The sequence below is a fragment of the Primulina tabacum genome, chromosome 7, assembly GCF_025594145.1.
Source record: "Primulina tabacum isolate GXHZ01 chromosome 7, ASM2559414v2, whole genome shotgun sequence".
NCBI classification, from domain to species: Eukaryota; Viridiplantae; Streptophyta; class Magnoliopsida; order Lamiales; family Gesneriaceae; genus Primulina; species Primulina tabacum.
Window position 1 is genome coordinate 33,227,198 of NC_134556.1, and position 24,063 is coordinate 33,251,260.

The following is a 24,063-nucleotide window of genomic DNA, read 5'->3' on the forward strand; positions in this document are numbered from 1 at the left end:
GAAAATTGAGTTATCGATGGTAAGCTGACTGAAATGTAAATAACACAAAAATGTTTCCTGATGTTCGTATATTTGAATAACCTTCATGTCATCCCTTCTTCTTTGTCGGAAAGATATTCGCTAGAAGGCTTTGAATATTACAACTTTTGTAACAATCAGATTAAGTAAGACTTTATCACTACCTAATTGAAACTCTTAGTTTAACTTATTTAAACAAACAATGAACAATATACTAACTATCAGTTTACAAATATTTCAAAATGAAAATACTGAGCACAAATGATCATCAATGATATGATATAATATTTAAGTGTGCGCTAAGGTTCTTGAAAGTTTGAACACTTGAAATTATACGATGATTCCAGATAGCCTAAGTGATTGATACATTCCTCTATTTATAGATTTGGATTCAACGGTCAGTAAAATCAAATATTATATTAATTCCAAATATGATAGTCGTTAATCATGTCTTTTTTCATATAATTATCCTTTCTGACAATCATAAACTATAGGTAATGTTCGTGGATTTCTAACAAATTAGAGACTGTTAGAATGAAAAATTTTATCCAATAATTCAGCTTTTTAACTTTGAGTATTATGACCGATTCTTCGTCTCATTTACTCAAGTATCTTTTTGTTCACTTGGTCTTCAACTATTAGTTCGGTAGACCTTGATATTAGTTAAGCTCAATCAGATTGTCTGATAATAATTTCAGTTTAGCTCATTTTCAGTTCAATTTAGTTTTGTTCATTAAATCACCAAAACTTAATTAATCTAATAATTTCTCCATTTTTGATGTTTGACAAAATATGCATAAAGAACTGATTGCCATAGAACTAATTGTCATAAGACTTAAATCTAAATCATTAATCTTAAAAGATCATGATACACAACAATTATAGATAATCTGATAAGCTAGCACTATCTTTTATGAAAGTCCTTGTGACTGCTCGAGTTCTTGCTTGACAGTGTTTATCTCTTGGGGAGTTGTTCTTTGTTGTCCTCTTTCTTCCGACTCACTTTCCCTTTCTGATTAATTTCTCCCTTTTTGTCAACAATAGTTCAATTTGGTAGAACTTGATCTTTTTTCAGCTTGTCCAGAGAGCTAAAAAATTCCAATAACATTCTTGGACAGGCCTGTTACTTCTTTTAGCAGTTTGTTTGGAGAGTTGTCTAGAGAGTTTTCAGTGTTGATCTCGCTTCTCCACAGATTGGTGAGACTCGAGGTGATGGAAGCCAGAATAGCAGTGATATTATTCAAAATGTGGTCTGCAAATATGTTTATTTCTGGAGACAGAGCAACACTTGGAATATCTTTGAGTGAGATTGGTTGAGATACAACCATAGAGAGATTTGGATTTGAAATGGAAGATGGTCCTTGCTCAATTAGCGAGTCGGTTGAACTTGAAAAACTTGTTTAGTTTGCATAACATACTGAGTGACCAAATCTCCAATCCATATCTGATTCATTAAATCTTGAACAATCTCAGCTGGTACTGAGTGTGTTTCACATCAAAACTTCGGCCTTGCTGAATGGTTCGACAGAGGCCGTATCTTCAACCCGCTTATGTAATTCTATAAGAATTTCATGAGTTGATCCGGCAATGTTAAAACTTCATGGACCAGGACCTGTTCTTCAACTCCTTCATGCAGATGCTCAATATGTTGTTGTGCAATAGAATGCACAACTTCGTCAATATTAGCAGGAGAAATTTCCCTAATTAAAGGAGAGGAGGCTGGACTTTGATGAAGCTGACTGAATGAAGAGTCATCCTCGTGCATGGTGCCTTTAGTTGGGTTGACAGGGACCTTATCAGACTCACCGACCTTCTCATATTTTTTTTAGATTTGGTGTCAACTGGTATGAATAATTGATGGTCATTCTCCCAAACATTGACCTTCATCTGCAGAGTGATTGATCCATGTCCAATGTACCGTACTTTTAAACTATTTAAAATTTGCAGAAAAATAAAAAATTTCTTAAATACAAAATAAACTTTCAAATTTGCATTAAAATAACTTGCTCGTCTAAAAACATTTGCAATAAAAACAACCAAAAACAAGTTTTCCAAAAGTACTAATCGTTTAAACATCATAAACCACTTCATGAAATCAGAGTATTAAAAATCGTCATGCATAAAATCTTAAAACATGGGCGGTCCTCGGGTTTAGCCCCCTGCGCAGTCCAAGCCGGCTCATTGGTCCCCACCCCTCGTCTCCTCAAAGTCATCAACACCTGCATCGATCAAGTCTAGTGAGTCTAAAGACGCAACATGTATAAACTGGATATAACAAGTACTACATAATAAAACCACATGCATCTTTAAAGTAGGACTTACATACTTGAAACTTGAACGTAATAACATAAACATACTTGAAACCTGATCGTAATAGCATAAACGTAGACGTGCCATCATCATAAAACTTTTCATAAACATGATTGCTTCATACACACTTGAACATACATAAACTTCATCATTTTGCGTATAGATATGTTTCAAAGCAAGTGGCCCATACATAAATGCTCCTGATCAGACTAAACCACAGTACTTGGCTGACAGGAAAATCCACTGCCACATACATGAGATCCCTGGTCATGCTTTACCGGGTGGATTGGTCCCTGGTCATGCTTTACCGCTTTTCAATCCTGATCTAAACCCGGTCATGCTTTACCGGAGTGGAGAGATCCTCGGCCACGTTCACCGACTTCCAAACACGTTCATAATTTGGTCACAAGATATTTAGCATACCTCAAAAACATAAAATATTTTCTTTTGCACGTCGAACATACTTACATAGCGTTGATGGATTCGCTAGGATCTCGCTTGGGGCCACTGCTGCACATACTAACATGAGTTCGAATACCTATATTGCATAACTTAGACGTATAGTAATGCTCACACCAAAAAATGACAAAACATTCTAAATCTTTCGGGACTTGACCTCGTTTAATCATTGTACTAAATCATAACATCAAACCCCAAAATAATCCCTAAAAAAAATAAAAAAAAATTTAAAAGGACATGGACCCCGTGTAAGGGTCCGTGTCGTGGTCCGTGTAGATGCTAGAAATTCGCATTTTGAAGGAAAAATGGACACGGACTCCGTGTCGGGATCCGGGAAGGGGTCCGGGTAGCCTCTGAACTTGCAAACTCGCGAAAATTCACTAACTTATTGATTCATTCTTCCAATCCAAGCCTAGGGACCATGAACTAACACCTCGAGACTCATCCTAGGATGCTATTACATTGATTCAAACCCGTACAAACACCCTAAACGTCCCCAAGTATCGACAAGCAACTTCAATACGACAATAACCCGTAATTCGACATCATTTCGCTTCCTACGACTTCTATTACATCCCAAGCCATTTTCGACCCGAACGAACCACCAAATAAAACCTAAATACATTCCATAACATATCTAAATGCAGTAGCACAAGCCCGACGGTGCCCAACGAAGCCTGCAACAATAAAACTTCAAGAACACATCAAGAACGCATTTTCAGAAAGTGCAGTTTGAGCAGTCTCACGAAAACAATCATAACTCACTCATTTCTTATCCAAATATTTCGAATTTACTGTCAAATCGAAGGTATCAAAAAGTTCTACGTTTTATATGTTGAAAGTTTATCCAGAAAATTGACTGAAAAGTTGCAGTATTTAAAATGACAACAAATTTCGAGTTTTCAGATCTAAAATCGTTTTAAAACCGATCCAACAAATTTTTGTTCAAACTTTTTACAACATACATGGATTTTTACGCATAATAAACATAAGAACATATAATATAACAAGATCGATGCAGAAACAAAAGATTATACATGCCTTTTGATATTTAAAGTTATCGAAACGACGACACCGAAGCGGGAAGGATGTGAGAGATGATCCGGGACGAACGTGGCACGATTTTCTTGAAGAAAAGCCAGCGAAATCGATTTGAAAAAGATCAGAGAGGAGAGGGGCGGCTGCTGAAGTTCTATGAACCCTAGGTTTTGCCCTCAAAAATTAAAACAAAACAAATGACATATGTGTGTGTGTGTCTCGTATGTGTAGTGTGTGTAAAAGTGTGTGTGTGCATGTGTGTGTTTAGTTAAATTAGGGGAATAAAATTGGCTTAATTAGTAATTAACAACTAATTAAAAATGCTAACCCACCTCTAACTCTAATAAAATCTCTTAATTTAAAACAAAATGCACAAGTGTCACATCTTTAAAAGTTTAAAATTATAAAATCACATAATAATTAAATTAGGCTTTTAAAATGCTAAAAATTAACTAAATCTTTTAAAATGCTCTAATCCTAACTAAAAATAAAATACCATATTTTAAAATTGCCAAAAATCGTCGCCGGTCTCTTTTCCTCGATCCCGCATCGAATAATCGCCTGAAACATGAAACTCAAGGAAACATTTTAATGTGCATCACATAAACATAAATAATTTAAAATAATACAATTTCATAAAACATGCATCGCTAAAAATCATTTTAAAATTAAATAAATAATTTAACCATTAAATAAGTGCATGAGTTTTACGTGTAATGAATTTGGGCTCTACAGTTCCTCCCCCACTTATATAAATTTCGTCCTCGAAATTAAACTTACCAAACAATTCTGGATAGCGACTCCTCATCTCTGCCTCGGTCTCCCAAGTGGCTTCCTCCCAGGTCTTTCCTCATACTATAGATCTGGAGCAAGCTGCAACGGCTCATAGCTCAAAACATGCGAAGGATTCGCTAAGTATTTCCTCAGCATCGAGACGTGGAACACATTGTGTACACCGGCCAGTTTCGGCGATAGGGCTACACGATAAGCTAGTGTCCCAACTCTGTCAAGAATCTCGAACGGTCCAATAAATCTCGGACTAAGCTTGCCTCTCTTCCCAAATCTCATAACACCCTTTATAGGTGCTATCATTACAAAAACGTGATCACCTACGGCAAACTCAAGATCTCTTCTTCTCTTGTCAGCATAACTCTTTTGGCGACTCTGGGCGGCCTTTATCCTGTCTCGGATCTTGACCACCACATCTGCAGTCTGCTGAACAATCTCTGGACCAAGTTCTGATCTCTCACCGACTTCATCCCAATGAACCCGCGGTCTGCACTTCCTTCCATACAATGCCTCGTAGGGAGCCATACCTATAAATGATTGAAAACTGTTGTTGTAGGTAAACTCCACTAGAGGTAGCTTCGATTCCCAATTTTCATGGAAATCGATCACACATGCTCGCAACAAATCCTCCAAAATCTGAATCACTCGCTCAGACTGGCCATTTATCTGAGGGTGGAAAGCTGTACTGAATAGCAATTTCGTCCCCATGGCTGCGTGCAAACTCTTCCGAAAGGGCGATGTGAACCTCGGGTCCCTGTCGGACACAATAGAAACTGGGATTCCGTGCAATCGAACTATCTCCCTGATATAGAGCTCTGCATACTGCGTCATGGAAAAAGTCGTCTTCACTGGGAAGAAGTGTGCCGACTTAGTAAGTCGATCCACTATAACCCAAATGGCATTGGATCCTCTGACCGACCTCGGCAAACCAACAACGAAGTCCATTGTGATATTCTCTCATTTCCACTCGGGGATAGGGAGTGGCTTAAGCATTCCTCCTGGCCTCTGATGCTCTGCCTTCACCTGCTGACAAGTGAGACATTCAGACACAAATCGACGGATGTCTCGCTTCATACCTGGCCACCAATACAGGATCTGCAAATCCTTTTACATCTTGGTACCTCCTGGATGAATGGAGTACGGAGATGCATGTGCCTCTGTCAGAATATCCTCTCTGATCAAATCAACACTAGGCACCCACATCCTACCTCTGTACCTCACAATACCATCGGACATTACATGACCCAAAAACGCTACATTCTCCAACCAAAATTCACACTTAATGAATTTTGTATACAGCTTGTGACTCTGCAAGACCTGCAAAACTGTACCCAAATTCTGACGGTGATCCTCATAGCTCTTCGAGTATATGAGAATGTCATCAATGAACACTATGACGAACTGATCTAGGTAGAGCTGGAATACTCGATTCACGAGGTCCATAAATATTGCTGGAGCATTCGTCAGTCCAAATGGCATCACTAAAAACTCGTAATGCCCATACCTGATTTTGAAGGCTGTCTTATGAACATCTGTATCTTTTACCTTCAGCTGATGATACCCTGATCGAAGATCTATCTTAGAGAACACTGTAGCTCCCTGCAACTGATCAAACAAATCCTCGATCCTAGGAAGTGGGTATTTATTCTTGATCGTTACCTTATTTAGTTCTCGATAGTCGATACACAACCTCATTCTCCCTATCTTTCTTCTTTACAAAGAGCACTGGTACGCCCCATGGTGAGAAACTAGGGCGGATGAATTCTTTATCCAAGAGCTCCTGAATCTGCTGCTTGAGTTCTAACATCTCAGCTGGAGCTAACTGGTACGGTGCCTTTGAGATTGGCACGGTGCCTGGCACAAGGTCAATGGAAAAATCCACCTCTCTCTCTTGTGGAAGGCATGTGACGTCATCTGGAAAGATGTCAGGAAAATCTCTGACTACTGGTACATTAGATATCGACGGAGTGGGTACGTCAGGTGCATAAATAATACTGGCCAAGAAAGCCTGACACCCCTTGTGAATAAGTCTCCGTGCCTGCATGCAAGAGATCATGCGAGGGAAACTTTTCCATCTATCTGGCTCAAAGAGAAACTACTCCATGCCCAAAGGTCTTACCAACACTGAACTTTTCTGGAAATCAATAAAAGCTCTGTTCTTCATCAGCCAGTCCATTCCCAAGATAATATCAAATTCTGGCATCGGCAACACGATTAGATCGGCATACACTATGTGGCCTTGCAGCTCGAGATCGATGTCTCTGACCACGCTAGTAGCTGATCATTCTTCCCCACATGAGTCCAATAGACTTGACGTCCAGATGATTAGCGAACGTCTCCGAAATAAAAGAGTAAGTGGCCCCTGAATCTATCAAGGCCTACGTGACTACTCTCTTTATGAAAATATTTCCTGAGAGACGTTGGTACAATACAAAAACTTATATCCCAAAAATTCTAATCTTAACCTCAAGCACAGTAGAAAAAAAATCTCTATCCATGTCACCAAAAATATTACTAGCACAATAATAATCCCAAATAAAATTCAAAACATACATAGCAAGAATAATGCGGTGCTGAATTAAATTAGTTACTAGTCAACAGGGTTGTATCTAGGTTCTCCTCCTCTGCTTGCATGGCAAACACTCTACCCTGGGTCGGCTGCCTCCACTGTGGGCATTCTTTCAGCATATGATCGCTAGGGTCGCTGCTGCTGCTGAGGCGCCTGATAGGGCCTCTTGCTCTGCTTATCGACCTCAATATCCCTCTGGTCCTGTTGTGCCGCCAAAGCTCTCGACACGGCAACTGCATAAGTCGTAGGACCAGCAACTCAAACATCACGGCGCAAGATCGGCCGCAACCCATCCATAAAATGCCTCAGCTTCTCCCGGGCATCATTTGCAATCAGGGACACATAGTGACACCCCCTCTCAAACTTCTTGACGAAGTCTGTCACGCTGTTGTCTCCCTGTCGCAGCGACATGAACTCCCTGGTCAGGCTGGAAGCATACTTCTTCAGTGAAGTACTTGGAATAGAAAACCTCCTTGAACCCATTCCACGTCAGTGTTTGTAAGTTCACTGACACTAATGCGCTTTCCCACCAAAGTATGGCGCCTCCTGTAAGAAAGAATGTGGCACACCTGACCCTGTCCGCGTCCTGCAACTCCATAAATGCAAAAATGACTTCGATGGACTTAATCCATCCTTCAGCTATCATCGGGTCAGTAGTCCCCGAGAACTCCTTCGGATCCATTCTCTTAAACCTCTCATAGACTGCTCCGGTTTGGGCCCCGCCCCTGTGTCTACTGCAGTCTGGTTCCCCGCAAACTGTGCAAAGAATTGGGTCATCCCTGCAAGCATCTGAGCCTGCATATCTAGGAGTGGACGAGGAGCGGTGACCCTCTCCCCATCATGGGCTTCCCTATTCTCATCGCCTGCTTCACGCATAATCCTACGTCTAGGAGGCATACTATTCCAATATTTATCCAACACGTAAACCCAACATGCATGAACATCATATCAATATCATAAGATGCACGTAATTTGAACTTAAACATGAACATGCTGAAATCATGACTGAATACATATTACATGAATGAGTTTAAAACTTTAAAACTTACAGACTTGAGGGGCAGTAGGCATAACCCTTTACAAGAACACCGCTCTGATACCAACTGTAACATATCGTACTTTTAAACTATTTAAAATTTGTGGAAAAATAAAAATTTTCTTAAATACAAAATAAACTTTCAAATTTGCATTAAAATAACTTGCTCGTCTAAAAACATTTGCAATAAAAATAATCAAAACCAAATTTTCCAAAAGTATTAATCGTTTAAACATCATAAAGCACTTCATGAAATCAGAGTATTAAAAATCGTCATGCATAAAATCTTAAAACATGGGCGGTCCTCAGGTTTAGCCCCCTGCGCAGTCCAAGCCGGCTCATTGGTCCCCACCCCTCGTCTCCTCAAAGCCATCAACACCTGCATCGTTCAAGTCTAGTGAGTCTAAAAACTCAACATGTATAAACTGGATATAACAAGTACTACATAATAAAACCACATGCATCTTTAAAGTAGGGTTTACATACTTGAAACTTGAACGTAATAGCATAAACATACTTGAAACTTGATCGTAGTAGCATAAACGTAGACGTGACATCATCATAAAACTTTTCATAAACATGTTTGCTTCTTACATACTTGAACATACATAAACTTCATCATTTTGCATAGAGATATGTTTCAAAGCAAGTGACCCATACATAAATGCGCCTGATCAGACTAAACCACAGTACTGGGCTGACAGGAAAAATCCACTGCCACATACATGAGATCCCCGGTGATGCTTTACCGGGTGGATTGGTCCCTGATCATGCTTTACCGCTTTCCAATCCTGATCTTAACCCGATCATGCTTTACTGGGGTGGAGAGGTCCTCGGCCACGTTCATCGACTTCCAAACCCATTCATAATTTGGTCATAAGACTATTTAGCATACCTCAAAAACATAAAATATTTTCTTTTGCACGTCGAACATACATACTTACATGGCGTTGAGGGATTCGTTGGATCTCGCTTGGGGCCACTGCTGCACATACTAACATGAGTTCGAATACCTATCTTGCATAACTTAGACGTATAGTCATGCTCACACCCAAAATGACAAAACATTCTAAATCTATCGGGACTTGACCTCGTTTAATCATTGTACTAAATCATAATATCAAACCCCAAAACAATCCCTAAAAAAATATATAAAAAATTTTTGAATTTTTTTTTAAAAGGACACGGACCTCGGGGTTCGTGTATATGCTGAAAATTCGCATTTTGAAGGAAAAATGGACACGGTCTCCGTGTCGGGATCCGGGAAGGGGTCCGGGTAGCCTCTGAACTTATTGATTCATTCTTCCAATCCAAGCCTAGGGACCATGAACTAACACCTCGAGACTCATCCTAAGATGCTATTACATTGATTCAAACCCGTACAAACACCCCAAACGTCCCCAAGCATCCACAAGCAACTTCAACACGACAATAACCCGTAATTCGACATCATTTCGCTTCCTACGACTTCTATTACATCCCAATTCATTCTCGACCCGAACGAACCACCAAATAACACCTAAATACATCCCATAATATATCTAAATGCAGTAGCACAAGACCGGAAGTGCCCAATGAAGCCTGCAACAATAAAATTTCAAGAACGAATTTTCAGAAAACGCAGTTTGAGCAGTCCCACAAAAACGATCATAACTCACGCATTGCTTATCTAAATATTTCGAATTTACTGTCAAATTGAAGGTATCAAAAAGTTCTACGTTTTATATGTTCAAAGTTTTTCCAGAATTTGATCGAAAAGTCGCAGTATTTAAAATGACAGCAAATTTCGAGTTTTCAGATCTAAAATCGTTTCAAAACCGATCCAACAAATTTTTGCTCAAACTTTTTACAAAATACATGGATTTTTATGCATAATAAACATAAGAACATATAATATAACAAAATCGATGCAGGAACAAAAGATTATACATGGCTTTTGATATTTAAAGTTACCGAAAATATGACACCGAAGCGGGAAGGATGCAAGAGACGATCCGGGACGAACATGGCGCGATTTTCTTGAAGAAAAGCCAATGAAATCGCTGTGAAAAAAATCAGAGAGGAGAGAGGCGGCTGCTGAAGTTCTATGAACCCTAGGTTTTGCTCTAAAAAATTTAAACAAAACAAATGACATGTGTGTGTGTCTCGTTTGTGTAGTGTGTGTAAAAGTGTGTGTGTGCGTGTGTTTAGTTAAATTAGGGGAATAGAATTGGCTTAATTAGTAGTTAACAACTAATTAAAAATGCTAACCCACCTCTAACTCTAATAAAATCTCTTAATTTAAAACAAAATGCACAATTGTCATATCTTTAAAAGTTTAAAATTATAAAATCACCTAATAATTAAATTAGGCTTTTAAAATGCTAAAAATTAACTAAATCTTTTAAAATACCCCAATCCTAACTAAAAGTAAAATACCATATTTTAAAATTGCCAAAAATCGTCGCCGGTCTGTTTTCCTCGATCCTGCATCGAATAATCGTCTGAAACATGAAACTCAAGGAAACATTTTAACGTACATCACATAAACATAAATAATTTAAAATAATACAATTTCATAAAACATGCATCGTTAAAAATCATTTGAAAATTAAATAAATAATTTGACCATTAAATAAGTGCATGAGTTTTACGTGTACTGAATTTGGGCTCTACAGTCCAGTTGATCAAGTACAACGACTCATAGAAAGCTGTTGAACTGGTTGGATTGACTCTGAGTTCTGAACAGATTGCAGTGAGCTTCTTAATCTGCAAGAGATCCATCAGATAGTCTCTGTATTGAAGTGTTTCAGCAATCCCACGGTCTTGACTTGTTTCAGAACTACCTTTTCAAGATAACTAAACTTATTCAGAGTAGTCTTCTTCTTCTTCTTCTTCTTCAGTTTCTTGGTGAAGGTGACTGTTCTGAACTCAACCTTGTCCTCATCATACTCATTGAATTCATCCATTAGTAAGTCGATTTGAGTCTGAACTGTAGATGTAAACTCATTAACTTGAGCTTCAATCACTTTTTTTCCTTTCCCATAAATTGGTTTTATAGTAAAAGTGGATTTCAGCCCTGACTTGTGTACTCAACTGGTTCCATTATCACATGACATGGGAATAATCCTTGGAGGGGCAACCACAACTATCAATTTCAGTTTCTTTGTTGGTTTGTCAGTTGTCTTGTCATCAGTTTTCTTAATACTTGGTTCTTAGGAGGCAGCGAGGCTTTTGGGTGGTGTAGATGCAGGTCTAGCTTTCAAAGTCCTTGGTTTCTTCGGAGAAGGAATAAGAGTGTGAGTCTTGGAGTCACTGGTTAGTAGGACCATATTCTTTTTTGTCTTTGGAGCCTCAGCCTTACTGACTTTCTTCTTTGACGTCTTCTTGGTCTCAGCCAGGTCATCTCCTATTTCTTTCTTAACAACCAACATCCCAACTGTAGAGATGTTCGGGGCTTGTTTAAGCTTGAGAGATACAATATTGGAGGCATTAAGAGCCTTGAACTTATGGAGAATGATTGGGTTACTGAGATTTACTCATGCCTATTCAAATAGTCTTGAAAGTAGAAATGAAACACCAGGAGACTGCTTCTCCGATTGAATCATAGCTTTCAAATTTGGAAGACAATGACTGAAATGACTGACCAATTGACTTTAATTCCCGTTGTAATAGCATTCATGACCAGAAATTTCTCTGCAGTAATGGCACCAAATGAACCTACCTTGTCTTGCAGACAATTGGCTACTATATCAGCAAGCAACTGATATTCCAGCTTCATCTCTTTCTTTCATATTGATGTCTTGATAGCTTTGTCGGATGCCAAAAACATATCTTGCATTTTCTCAAGTGCCTTTTGAGACACTTCAGAGAGAGCAGAAATCCCTTCAGATGGTAATTGAAATAGAGTAGAAAAAAATTATTGGTCAATAAGGAGATTATGTTTTCCTAGAGGCATAACGATCTTTCCATCATCATTGAATACACCTCTGTCATAGAAATTCTTCGACATATATTTCCAGAGAAGAGCTTAGAAAGATTCGAAGTCTAGATGACTCAATGGACTTGAAAATTTCATTAATAAGAGGGTCTTCCATTGAGTAAATAAAGTCAAAATCGATGGATAGGGCATTCATAATATAAGCACGAGTAGCGGGTGCATCCATTTTGTTGTATAATCTCGACAAGAAAATGGTTAGATATTCGAAAGTCGAAAAGAATGCAAGAAACACACGTAGATTTGAGAGAGTTTGAAGATGGTAAAGGAAGAACATGAGACTAAATGATAATTATAATGTGACATTTAAAATTTCACAAACAGTATATGTGACATTATATTTACGGAGAATTTTTTAAAAAAAAATTGTATAACTAATCAATTAAATTAGATGAAATAAATAAGATATTTTTAAAAAAATTCAATCAAGCGGTTAGGTCACTCGAAAAGATTTATTAAGAAATAAACTAAGTCATTAAAGCTAAATATTATATTATAAGATCAGTTAGACTAAGAGTATATCTATCAATTTGGCTACAGAACTAGACTGACAGTTAGCAAGACTCAAAGAGTAACTAACTACTGTCTTATCAGTAGGGCTTTGAGAGTCATTTCCCCCTGAACAAAATAATAACTCAGTTAATATAAATCATTACGTCTTAAAACATTTTTAAAATAAGAAAACTTATTCTCTGCAAGCCGTTTGGTAAAGATATATGCAGCTTGTTGCTCAATTGATACATATTTCAGTTTAATCTCCTTCTTCAACACATGATCTCATATGAAATAATGACGAATATCAATAGGCTTAGTTCGAGAGTGCAAAATTAGATTGAATGTTATAACAATTGTACCAGTGTTGTCACAGAAAATTGATGATTCTTGAGCATTGATCTCATAGTCACTTAGTTGTTGAATTCAGAGCAGTCAAACTTAAATCCTACATAATCTGCATAAGAGTATTCAACTAAATAGAAAGATAATTCATTAACATACCATAATCCAACATTTTGAGTTTCATTTAGATATTTAAGAATACGTTTGGCTGCTAAGAAATGAGACTATTTAGGATCATACTGAAATTTAGCACACATACATACAACAAACATGATATCGGGTTGACTGGAAGTTAGGTACAATGGTGAGCTTATCAAACCTCGAAACTTGTTACCTAAACTGATATTCTCTCTTCGTTTTTGTCAAGCTTAACTGATGAACACATAGGGTTGCTGCCGCATAACATGTTTCCATATAAAATCTTTTCATCAACTCTTTGGTGTACTTAGTATGACTAATGAAAATTCTAAGTTTGACTTGTAGACCAAGAAAGAATATCAGTTCTTCCCTCATGTTCATCTCAAATTTGTCCTACATCAGTTTAGCAAACTTCTCGCAGAATTTTGAATTAGTAGAACCAAAAATAATATCATCAACTTAAATCTGAATTAGCAAAGTATGATCATCTTTAACAAAAACGAATAAGGTCTTATCAACTGAACCTATTGTAAAATCATGATTAAGCAAAAATTGTGATAAAATGTCATACAAGGCTAATGGTGCTTGTTTTAATCTATATAAAACTTTATTTAATCTAAATACACAATCATGTAAAACATGATTAACAAACCTTATGGTTGTTTCACATACATTTCTTCTTGTAGTTGACCATTTAGGAATATACTCTTTATATCCATTTGGTAAATTTGAAGTTATTGTAGCCAGCTGCAAGAAAAATTCTGATTGCTTCTAGTCTGCCTAATGGTGCAAATGTCTCATCAAAATCTATGTCCTCTTTTTGTCTAAAGCCTTGTGCAACCAATCTAACTTTGTTTTTTCACAATCTCGTTTTCATTCAATTTGTTTTTATAAACACATCAAGTTCCAATGACTGACTCATGTGTTGATCTTGGAACCAAATGTCATACTTTGTTTCTGCCAGAGTGATTTATTGTTGGTCATGAGTTCGATTCGTATTGGTTTTAAGGAGTGCAATTATTGGGAGGAAGATTATTGATGTGCAATAATTATACATGCTGGGTAAAACGATCGATGCCAAAGTGATTTATTGTTAGTCATGAGTTCGATTCGTATTGATTTTAAGGAGTGCAATTATTGGGAGGAAGATTATTGATGTGCAATAATTATACATGCTGGATAAAACGATCGAAGTATAAGGCTTGGTTTGCTATGTGGTTTTAAATATTTGAGTTGAATCATTACTATCAGTTATAACTTTTGGTAAAACGACAAACACTCAGTTTTTTATAATTTTGTTAGAAAGATGGTACATACATACAAATGAAACAAAAAGATTAAGACTTCGAAACAAAACAAATTTTATGTCTAAATAGTTGGTAAGTCGCAAGAAAAAACAATGGGACTTCCCCAAGAAAAATAAATTATATGTACAGTAGATGTTTTCTATCTTCTACGATGTTTTAATAGAAGCGAAATGGATAAAAGTATTATTTTTTAAAAAAATAGTGGATAAAAGTATATTTTGTTCTCTTAAAGTCTGGCCATTTTTTTTCGAAAATGCTCCCTCAAATCCAAAAAATCTATCACTGCTAACAAAATAAAATTTAAAATACTGGAAAAATATAAATAATACGTTGCTATTTAATACACGAGAAAATCATAAATGGAAACAACATATACTACTGATGAACTAGTTTAGATAATATTTAACTTAATTTTTAGAGGGAGGGGGTGTTCTTAATTCAAAGCCAAGTTAACACGAGAAAATCATAAATGGTCTTAATTTTTTGGCAAAATAAAGGGTGTTAACATCTACTTAAAGAATCATGGACATTCTGCATTGGATTTGGAGCAGAACAAGCCAAGTCAGTTCAAGCTTGACAATATACTTGTACTAAACTTGGCCTGTGTACACACTTATGATGTTCCATTCTTGGTACATTAAATTTCAGAAAAGAATAATCCCTTCTCCCTGTTTTCCATTCTTTTAATATCATTAAAAAGGAACAAAATTTGTATATTGAAACCAATTGAAGAACATTTTATGGATCAAGTTTGAAAGAAAACTTCCTTGAAATGCTGTTGAAGTCCAAGAAAATCATGGAGATGTTATCCTTAATTCGTGTTGTTCTTGCATCAACAAAATATTAGCTTCCCTTTCTGCAGAAGTGTATCCATCCATGGCCATTTCCTCAGTTCGCAGTGTTCCTGGCAATGCTGTTTTCCGTCGAGACGAAAAGTTGGATTCAGGAACTGGGCACCGACTTCTTGAAAACCGCCAAACTGGTTGGTGTAAATTATAATTGTTACAAGATAATTAGGTGTCTGATTAATTTCATTTATTTACGATTGAATTTTACTAGATTTAATTAAAATTTAAATTTTCAAACATTTGAGTTTATCAACTCATTTGAAGCTCAATCCGAGTTATCATTGATATTATCAATCCTTCATACGCACATTAAGGGTTCGCTTGGTTTTTAGGATGTGATAATTGAATGATTGATAATTTGATTGATAAATGCTTGATAGGATAATATATGTAATTTGAGATATATATAATATCATGTGTGGTGTGAAATAAAAAAGAGGGATAAAATCATGGTAAACTGATTTTTGATCAAAATACCCTTTAATATTTTTTTAAAATTAATTTTGTCATAACGATTTACTTTCTCCCCAACCTACTCCCTGTTTGCACCAAAAAATCAAACGCTCTCGACGTGCGATTTGGAATCCCTCCCCATTTTCTTCGTCCGTGAAGATCAAAATTGGAGGTGAGATCCGTGTTATTCTGATAAATTTTTGTTACAGGTGATCTCAGAAACCAACATACTGCCGCCTGTTTGAGCATGGTCGTCTTTCCACTCAATCAAATACTCCATTCCGCGGCCATTTTGAAGCGCTCTGCTGCCGATTATCTTGTTCACCTCACCATAACTTTCGTCTTCATCGTATTCATCAAATTCTTCAGCTGGAACAGCTGCTGATGTGCGGCTCTCTAGGGTGGCGAAAAGAGATAAATTGGAAGTCTTGGAGTGGTCAAGACTAGTTTTAACGGAAATTGAGAAGTGGGTTTGGGAGGGAAGAGGGAGAGGAGTGAGTGTGAGTGGAGGTGAAGAGGGCTTGAGGCAGGAGAGAGATTGAAGAATGTTCATTGAAGATCGAGTGAGCAAATGTGAAGAGTTGCAGTGTTAAGTGTGGGAAGATAGAAGCATTTTGGGCATTTTTAAATTAACATTAAGGGCTATTTTGGGCATTTTTCATTTTGGGTGAGGTGGATAAATATTATCCATCTTGAAAGCATGGATTCAGTCTCCAAGTCAAACAGTGAAATTTGTCCTGCATGTAGTCAATGTCAAATTAATAAATGAAAGCAAACACAAGATTAATAAACAATCCAACAATAATATTACTTACCAAACTGAGCCTAACAGATTATCTTACTCATTTGATAACAAAATTACAAGAAAAGAGTAAAAGTTCCCACCACATTGATTAAGATCACAGAGAACATCATCAGCTGATAAGAATGATAAGAAAATCATTAAAAAAATCCTAAAAATGTTCTCCGACATGGTACCAAGAAGCAACAAGTCTGAATGCAAAAGGATTGTTAATAGTCTAATCTGATAAAGAAGATGCTTAATCCTAATTCCAAACTAAGATCAAGTTGAAAAAAATCCAATGCAAAGGCAATGGACTAGCTTCAGTGTTGCTATGAGTCATGCAAGAGTCCAAGATCCAACAAAGCTAGCAACTTAAGAATTTGAAAGAACAAAAACATAACACGTTTCAGAAGAAGTGGTCGAGATGTTCACTCTTCTTGATTGACGTCAAGACTTTTGAGTTTCGCTTCTAGATCATCTCGACCATCTCCATCTCCATCTCCGTCATCAAAATCTTCTCCATCTGGATCATTCTCATCCAAGGGGCCGAGTTTATCAGGATGTTTTTTAAACATGTCCTTCAGTTCATCAATCCCTTCATCAGAAATGAAGTTTCCATTGATATTAAGTAACTTGAACCCTGGCTTATCAGCCAAATCCTGAGCCAATGTTCTCGATGCAGCCCTTCTAAGAGAGTTCTGGCTCAAATCGACTTCCTTCAACTTATCATGCTCTTCTCCAAATGCTTTACTTATCAGAAGTGCACCACTGTCTTTGAGGTCGTTTTCTGACAGGTTCAACTTCACAAGAGACTTCTTTCTAGCAATGCAAGCAGCTAAGCTTTGAGCGGCTTTGGCTGATATGTCATTTCCAGCCATTTCCAAGACCTCAAGGGAAGGAGCGGTCACTTCGAGAGCGTTGGCTATGGCGCTTGCTCCTTCATCTTCAAGATTCAGGTAGCTCAAATAAATCTCAGTGAGATTCTCCTTATTTTTAACAGCCTCGGTCAGCTTGATACTAACCTCCACGCCAAACATGTTGTCCCGAATATCAAGTTTCTTCAGATTATTACATTTTGCAAGTGCTTCAGCCAACGCAACCCCACCTTCAGAGCCAACACGAGTGGATGAGCATCTGAAATCCTCTAATAAAGGACAACGCTTCAGAATCTCAGAAATTGCAATAGCCCCTTCATCTCCGGTCATATTGTTGTGGAAATGAAGAACCCTGAGCTTCTCTGTGGAAGGAAGCAATTCACAAACAGCTCGTGCTGCTTCCTCTGAAATCCCATCATTTATCAAATATAGTTCCTCCAAGCAAGTTTGAGACTGCAAGAGCAAACTGAATGCCCGGACTCCCTTCTCACCCAAGGCATTGTCTGAGAGATTAAGATACATCAACTGAGAACCTTCGAGAGCTTCGGAGAAGATTTGCATAACATCAAGTGCTTCTGCCTCTGCTCTTCCAGCAACAAAGTCTGATAGATCGACTTCCTTCAATTGATTCTTTATCGAAGCTAAGATGGGCCCAGCAACATGGGATGCACCAAGACCAAAGCTTCGATTGCTGAAACGTATTCTGGTATAAAAATTGTTGGGCTCTTTTAAGGGACTCAAAAGTGTTTGTGCCTCGTCTTCTTCAATAAATGCCCGCTTACCTTTAGAAATATCAAAAAAGGTTTCATGAAAAGCACAATCAGCCTTGGAATCCACTGTGTCCTGTTCCTCAATCATCGTGATACTGGAACCTCCCTTAAGAACTTCCAAACACAGGTTACTACATTCTCTGACGTACAACTGCACAGCAGAAGTCCCATCACTGTCAGGTTCTTGTTCATCAAGTTTACTTGCACTTCCAAATGCAAAGTTTTCAATTTGTTTCGCATATTTTAAAGCCACAATCTCATTGAGACAGCCATACTTGCGAGTGAAACTGGTTGGAGTTGAGATATTATTGGTCAATCGGTCCACTAGCATCTGACGTGTGTTTTGGCTAGGGGGCCAGAGCTTGACGGCTGCGTATCCATGTTCTCCATTTGATGTTACAGCATCCATTTTGGTCAAATCTAAATTTCACAAGCATGCGTGCCATTAATAGCAATTGCCAACAAGTGACACGAAATTGGATATTCAATAGCAGAAACAGCCAAAGGGATTACTAATAAAACAGAAGAGATCGTAAAAATTCAAATAGCAACTCAGAAAGCATTACACTGCACAAGATTACGCAGAAGGGGAAATGATAACCAACAGTTCTGGCCATGCAATATATACCCTCAAATGTACTACATGTAGTTTAAAGAGGTAAAGACCACAACTATATTTTTTAAAAAAATTATAATGATAAATGCAATTAATCAGTTTTGTCCTGTTCTTCGGAAGATTCACCCTAACTCCAAAAATATGGAATCCATAATTTCAGGCATGAACAATTAGGCACCTGGCTGCAGGTAGTAGTGCAAAATTAAAAGGTCACAAATAAGCTCTTGAGATAGATTAATTTGGATTCTTCAAATTAGATATTAGACACTTGATATTTACTGTAGTTAATTCCAGGACAGACCAAGCAGGAACTTCAAAATAAAATTTTTCGAGGTCCATTCTAAAAATTTAAGCTGCTCCAACACACCAAAATTCATCAATCCTTGACTGAACTCCGGTTCGTGCAAGTGTATCATAGCAAAAATGTAAAGATCAACGAAAGACCATGAAAATAAACCACAGCCCAGAACAAAAGCGAAGGTGAAACCTAAACCAAAAACACTAAAAACCCGAAAACGTAGAGCATCACTGGAGAATAAACAGGGCGAAAGGGAACAAATTGGAGTACCTTAGCGGCGATTTCTGGAGCAAGCTTCGGTTCTTGGGATGTGTAATAATGCGATGGGAGGTCTTTTTCGTGAGACTGCCAGCACACGTTGGGAATCGCGCTGACAACTTCCAAGGCAAAGTTCAAATAATTTGAATTTCGAATTTGAATGCCATCTTATTTTAATTTTTCGGCAACTGACTTCATACAACTTGAACTAGGCATTCTTATCGGATTTCCGGTTCCAGTCCAGTGACGGCCGGTTTCGGAGCCACCGGTGCTGTGCCCGGTAAGAATCGGGCCAAAAATCATTCCGTACTTGGAACCAATCGAATGTAGTGGAGGGATCGATTTCGGGTCATTTCAAATGTATTTCGGGTTTTTTTTAAAAAAAAATAATGGTCAAAATAAATGGTAGAAAAAATGTTATTTTTTTGCGAACTTTGAATTGAGAAAATAAATAAGATAATTTAAGTTGAGAAAATAAATAAGATAATTTAAGTTGAGAAAATAAATAAGATAAATAAAATTGAAACATTATTGTTTACACTACTACACCGATGCACGCATTACGTGCTTGTATAATATTTTTTTATAATTCATTTGATTTATATTTAAATGATGATCAAAATATAATTATAAGAAATAACGAAGAACTACACTGTAATTTTGATATATAAATTAAAAAACTAAATTGAAAAATAAAAGAATAAAAAAATGATCTCAATAAGAATTGAACTTATAATCTAAACCCCAAGAAACAATGACTCTATCCGCTGAGTTACATATAACTTGCTTTAAATTTTTAACATTTTATTAAATTATATAATTATTAAAACAGACCATGACACCAAAGTTAGTTAATATAAGTGTCTCAAACTTAATAAAATATAAAATATTATTTAATTATATAATTATTAAAACAGACCATGACACCAAAGTTAGTTACTCTAAGTGTCTCAAACTTAATAAAATAGTATAGATAAACATTTAAAATCCATCACGATTTAATAAAATATATTTGAAATATTATAGATTTTCTTTGGAATTTGAGCTTGGAAATTTGTCATCGTTCAGACGGACCTATTGTTTTTCCGTCTCAAACCAATGTTAGCATACTGAGCAGTTCCGACTTTAAATTAGTTTTTTGATAATCAATGATTATGCCTCATGTTGAAGATGCTGATTCGAAAGCAACACTTGAACATTTAATGACTAGAACATCTATTACAATTAACCCTAAGATAGGATAAAGTTTGTGGCTTTAATTTTTTTGTTATTGGTTTTAACTTTTTTATAACATGTTATGTAGATATGCCAATCGGCCCACAAATTTAATTTTTTTATTATTTATTTTTTTAAATTATTACAAGGTTTTCATGTTACAGATAAAATAAACTGCCCAAATCCACTCACTAATGGATCCGGGTGGTTCCAGAACAGATTTTTCCAAACCGATTTCGGTTCCAAGTTCAACGGACTGGTTCCGATTCAGTTCCATGTTTAACGGATCGTTTCTAATCCGTTACTGGGTTGAACCGGCCCATTAAGCATATCAGCCGTGTACACTGACATCATATTATTCTAAAGTTAACAATTTTCTAGTTTAATGTTATAAAGTAGTTTTTGGCTTGATTGTGATTGTGTGCTAACTACAATGGAGAAGGCATATCTACAAATTATATGTAGGATGAATTGTTGTCGGTTTACCAAAAATTATAGTCGGTGGTAATTGTGTAACTCTAATATTTTAATCGTATAGCAACTCAAGCACCACGTTTCGATTGCTCTATTCAGCAGGGACAATTATCGCACTCAATAATCTATCTCTCAATAATTACATTATGTGCAATCAATAAGAATCGAACACATGATCTTGGCTCTAAAATCAACTGTAAGACCAAATGATTGTTGTTTTGCCAAAAGTTATAGCCGCTGATAATGGTGAAACTCAAATCTTTTAAACTTTATAACAGCTGAAACACCATATTTCAATTGTTCTACACAACAGAGACAATTATTACACTCAACACCATGATTGAATGTGGTGTCGAATAAATGATAAAGATTATCTTGTTGATGAGTTTGTGGAGGGGTTTGAATGTTTCTTGAAGTTCGCCTATGATTGTGCTAGTATTAATGATTGACAAATAATATGTTCATGCAATAAACGTTGTAATATATATTTTATTATTATTATTCAAAAGGATGTTTTATATCTCTTAGTTAAATATGGATTCACCTGTGGCTACGAGCCACGATATGCATGCTCATGGTGAATCATTAAACTTAAAAGAGAGCTATTGATTGTGAAAGAGTTCAAAAAGAAGAAGGATTTTGATACCCCAAATATTTAACTGCGCTTGAGTCCTATTTCATCCCGAGGACCTTAAACGTAACCCATCGGGCACGACTCGTTCGAATTCGGTACCATCTCTAAACGAGCTCAGCCGTTCTTCTTGAACACGCTCAGCCGAACCCCTGATGGCCGAGCCCTGGTGCTCGGCCAAGTCTGGGCTCGGCCGAGCCCTAGTGGACGAGCCTTGGTGCTCGATCGAAGTGGCCGAGCCTTGGTAGCCGAGCCCTGGTAGCCGAGCCCTGAACAGAGTTCAGCCGAACCACAGGTATCCGAGCCCAACCAGCGTCCGGAGCAGGGTTATGTCAAGCACAGGTGCTCGTGACATGAATCTCAGGTCCAAGTGTCATGTTCCTATCCTAAGAACTTTGTCGCATGTCAAAAGCGTGAATAATCTGTAAATATGCTATAATCTCGCCGTTTGATTAGATGTGACAAGAAGTCCGGCCCGAACTTGCAGTGATTGGAGAAGAATTTAAGGAAATTTACCTAAAATAGACTTCGACACGGTATGGGAAGAAGTCCTCTCAACCACTATAAATACCCATTTCTATTTCATGGTCGAGAGATCAAGATATTAACTTTCACAGATCGCATCTTCCCATTTTTTTATCCGATTAAAAGATCAAAGTGGTCGCGACGGAAAAGTTTTCGACGTCTTCCAATATCCATTAGTCTGTATAGACCGGTAGTGTTCCACCTGTTCCGGTTCAAACATTGTTGATCTGAAGCTCAAGCTCACCAGACCGAACCCAGAGAAAATTTGGTATCATCAACCGGCGCCGTCTGTGGGAAATTTGAAAGAGAGATAAGATGGCAAGTACCAGGAGTCGATCGCGAGAGGACAATCAACCAACATCCAACATGGCAGAGCTCGTCCGGCTGATCACAACGACTGTCGAACAAGTCTTGGCCCAAAACCCAGACAACAATCCTCCTCCAGGAGAGGATCGTGAAGCTCAGAGGCAAGAGATACAAAGATTAAGGGAGGAGATGGAACGTCTTAGAGAAGAGAGGAATGAACCCCCTCCTCCACTCCTTCTGGCTCGAGGGATCCCTTTCTCGGCCGAGATATTGGCTATCGAATTGCCTCAAAATTTCAGATTCCCTAACGTCGGAGAATACGACGACTCGGGGGATCCGGAAGAGCATCTATCCCGGTTTGAGAATGCGGCATTACTGCACCAATACTCAGACCCGATCAAGTGTAGGGTCTTCTTAACCACTTTGGTCAGGTCATCCTAACAGTGGTTCAATTTGCTTAGGCCGGGGACCATCAAAACTTTTCAAGACTTCGGAAGAGCTTTTCTCCACCAATTTGCAAGCAGCAAGAAACATCTATTGACGGCTCTGAGTTTGTTCAATGTCAAACAACAAGAACAGGAGAGCCTACGAGATTTTGTTAAGAGGTTCAACAAGATGGTCATCGATGTTCCCTCGGCTACTCCGGATATACTGATCAGTGCCTTTACACAAGGGCTAAGAGGTTATAATTTCTTCAAGTCGTTGGTGAAAAAGCCCCCAGCTACTTTCGAAGAACTCTTGGCGAGAGCAGAGAAGTATATGAACGTGGAAGAAGTACAAATGGCTAGGAAAAGTGAACCGAAGGCCTCGGCCAAAGCTACGCAAGACGTTCGACCCACCGACCTCATGCCAAGGGTCGGACGTTTCGAACCACCTACGCTGCTTGGGCAATTCGCCGCTTACAAACCTTTGAAAGTCAACAAAGCCCGAGCATTTGAACTATGTGATGAACGACAACTCATTCGAAGACCTCGGAGTAGTGATAGAGGACCTCGTAACCCCAGGTCAGAAAGGTATTGTGGATTTCACAAGGATTATGGTCATACTACCGATGAATGTCATCATTTGAATCAAGAAATAGAACGGATCATCCAGAGAGATCCAGAAATGAAAGCAATTCTAGCCAGTCCAGGTGGTGAACACTGACCCCCTAAGAGAACTCGGGAGGAAAGTCATCCTGAAAGGAGAATGGCTCCGAATCAAAGGGAAAATTTTCAAAATGCTAACCCGAACATGTGGAGGGCAGAACCTCTGGAACAACCACCCCCTCGAGGGGTAATTAATATGATATCGGGTGGGCCTACAGACAGAGACTCCAACCGGGCCAGGAAAGCTAGCAGCAGAAGGTTGGAGAACATGAAGATTAGTAGCACTAGAACACGCTCAGGACCAATGATTACTTTTGGACCCGAGGACATGAAGGGAGTGGCCGATCCACATAATGATGCTTTGGTTATCCGAGCTATGATCGCCAATTACGAGGTTGCTCATATCTTTGTGGACTCCGGAAGTTCTGTCAACGTTCTGTTTAAA

The 24,063-nt window shown here is 37.9% G+C and overlaps 2 protein-coding genes across 2 annotated transcripts; one reads left to right on the forward strand and one right to left on the reverse strand.

Moving 5' to 3' along the window:
• Nucleotides 1-16,627: 16,627 nt before the first annotated feature.
• Nucleotides 16,628-19,732, reverse strand: LOC142551330 (RAN GTPase-activating protein 2-like). Its single transcript, XM_075660507.1, has 2 exons — nucleotides 19,392-19,732; nucleotides 16,628-18,627 (listed from the first exon to the last, which is right to left on the reverse strand). Exon 2 carries the CDS (start codon nucleotides 18,614-18,616, stop codon nucleotides 16,991-16,993), a length of 1,626 nt encoding a protein of 541 aa, XP_075516622.1. The 5' UTR covers nucleotides 18,617-18,627; nucleotides 19,392-19,732; the 3' UTR covers nucleotides 16,628-16,990.
• Nucleotides 19,733-22,590: 2,858 nt separating this feature from the next.
• Nucleotides 22,591-23,676, forward strand: LOC142550695 (uncharacterized). The gene is made up of 2 exons (XM_075659773.1): nucleotides 22,591-22,886; nucleotides 22,992-23,676. The coding sequence occupies exons 1-2, from the start codon at nucleotides 22,591-22,593 to the stop codon at nucleotides 23,674-23,676; spliced, it is 981 nt and encodes a 326-aa protein (XP_075515888.1).
• The last annotated feature ends 387 nt before the right edge of the window (nucleotides 23,677-24,063 follow it).

Bases quoted from the DNA above. Each gene is read 5' to 3' on its own strand.
- LOC142551330 (XM_075660507.1), bottom strand. From the start codon at position 18,616: ATGGATGCTGTAACATCAAATGGAGAACATGGATACGCAGCCGTCAAG.
- LOC142550695 (XM_075659773.1), top strand. From the start codon at position 22,591: ATGGCAGAGCTCGTCCGGCTGATCACAACGACTGTCGAACAAGTCTTG. The intron at 22,887-22,991 runs GTTTGAGAATGC...CAATTTGCTTAG, and splicing joins CCGGAAGAGCATCTATCCCG to GCCGGGGACCATCAAAACTT.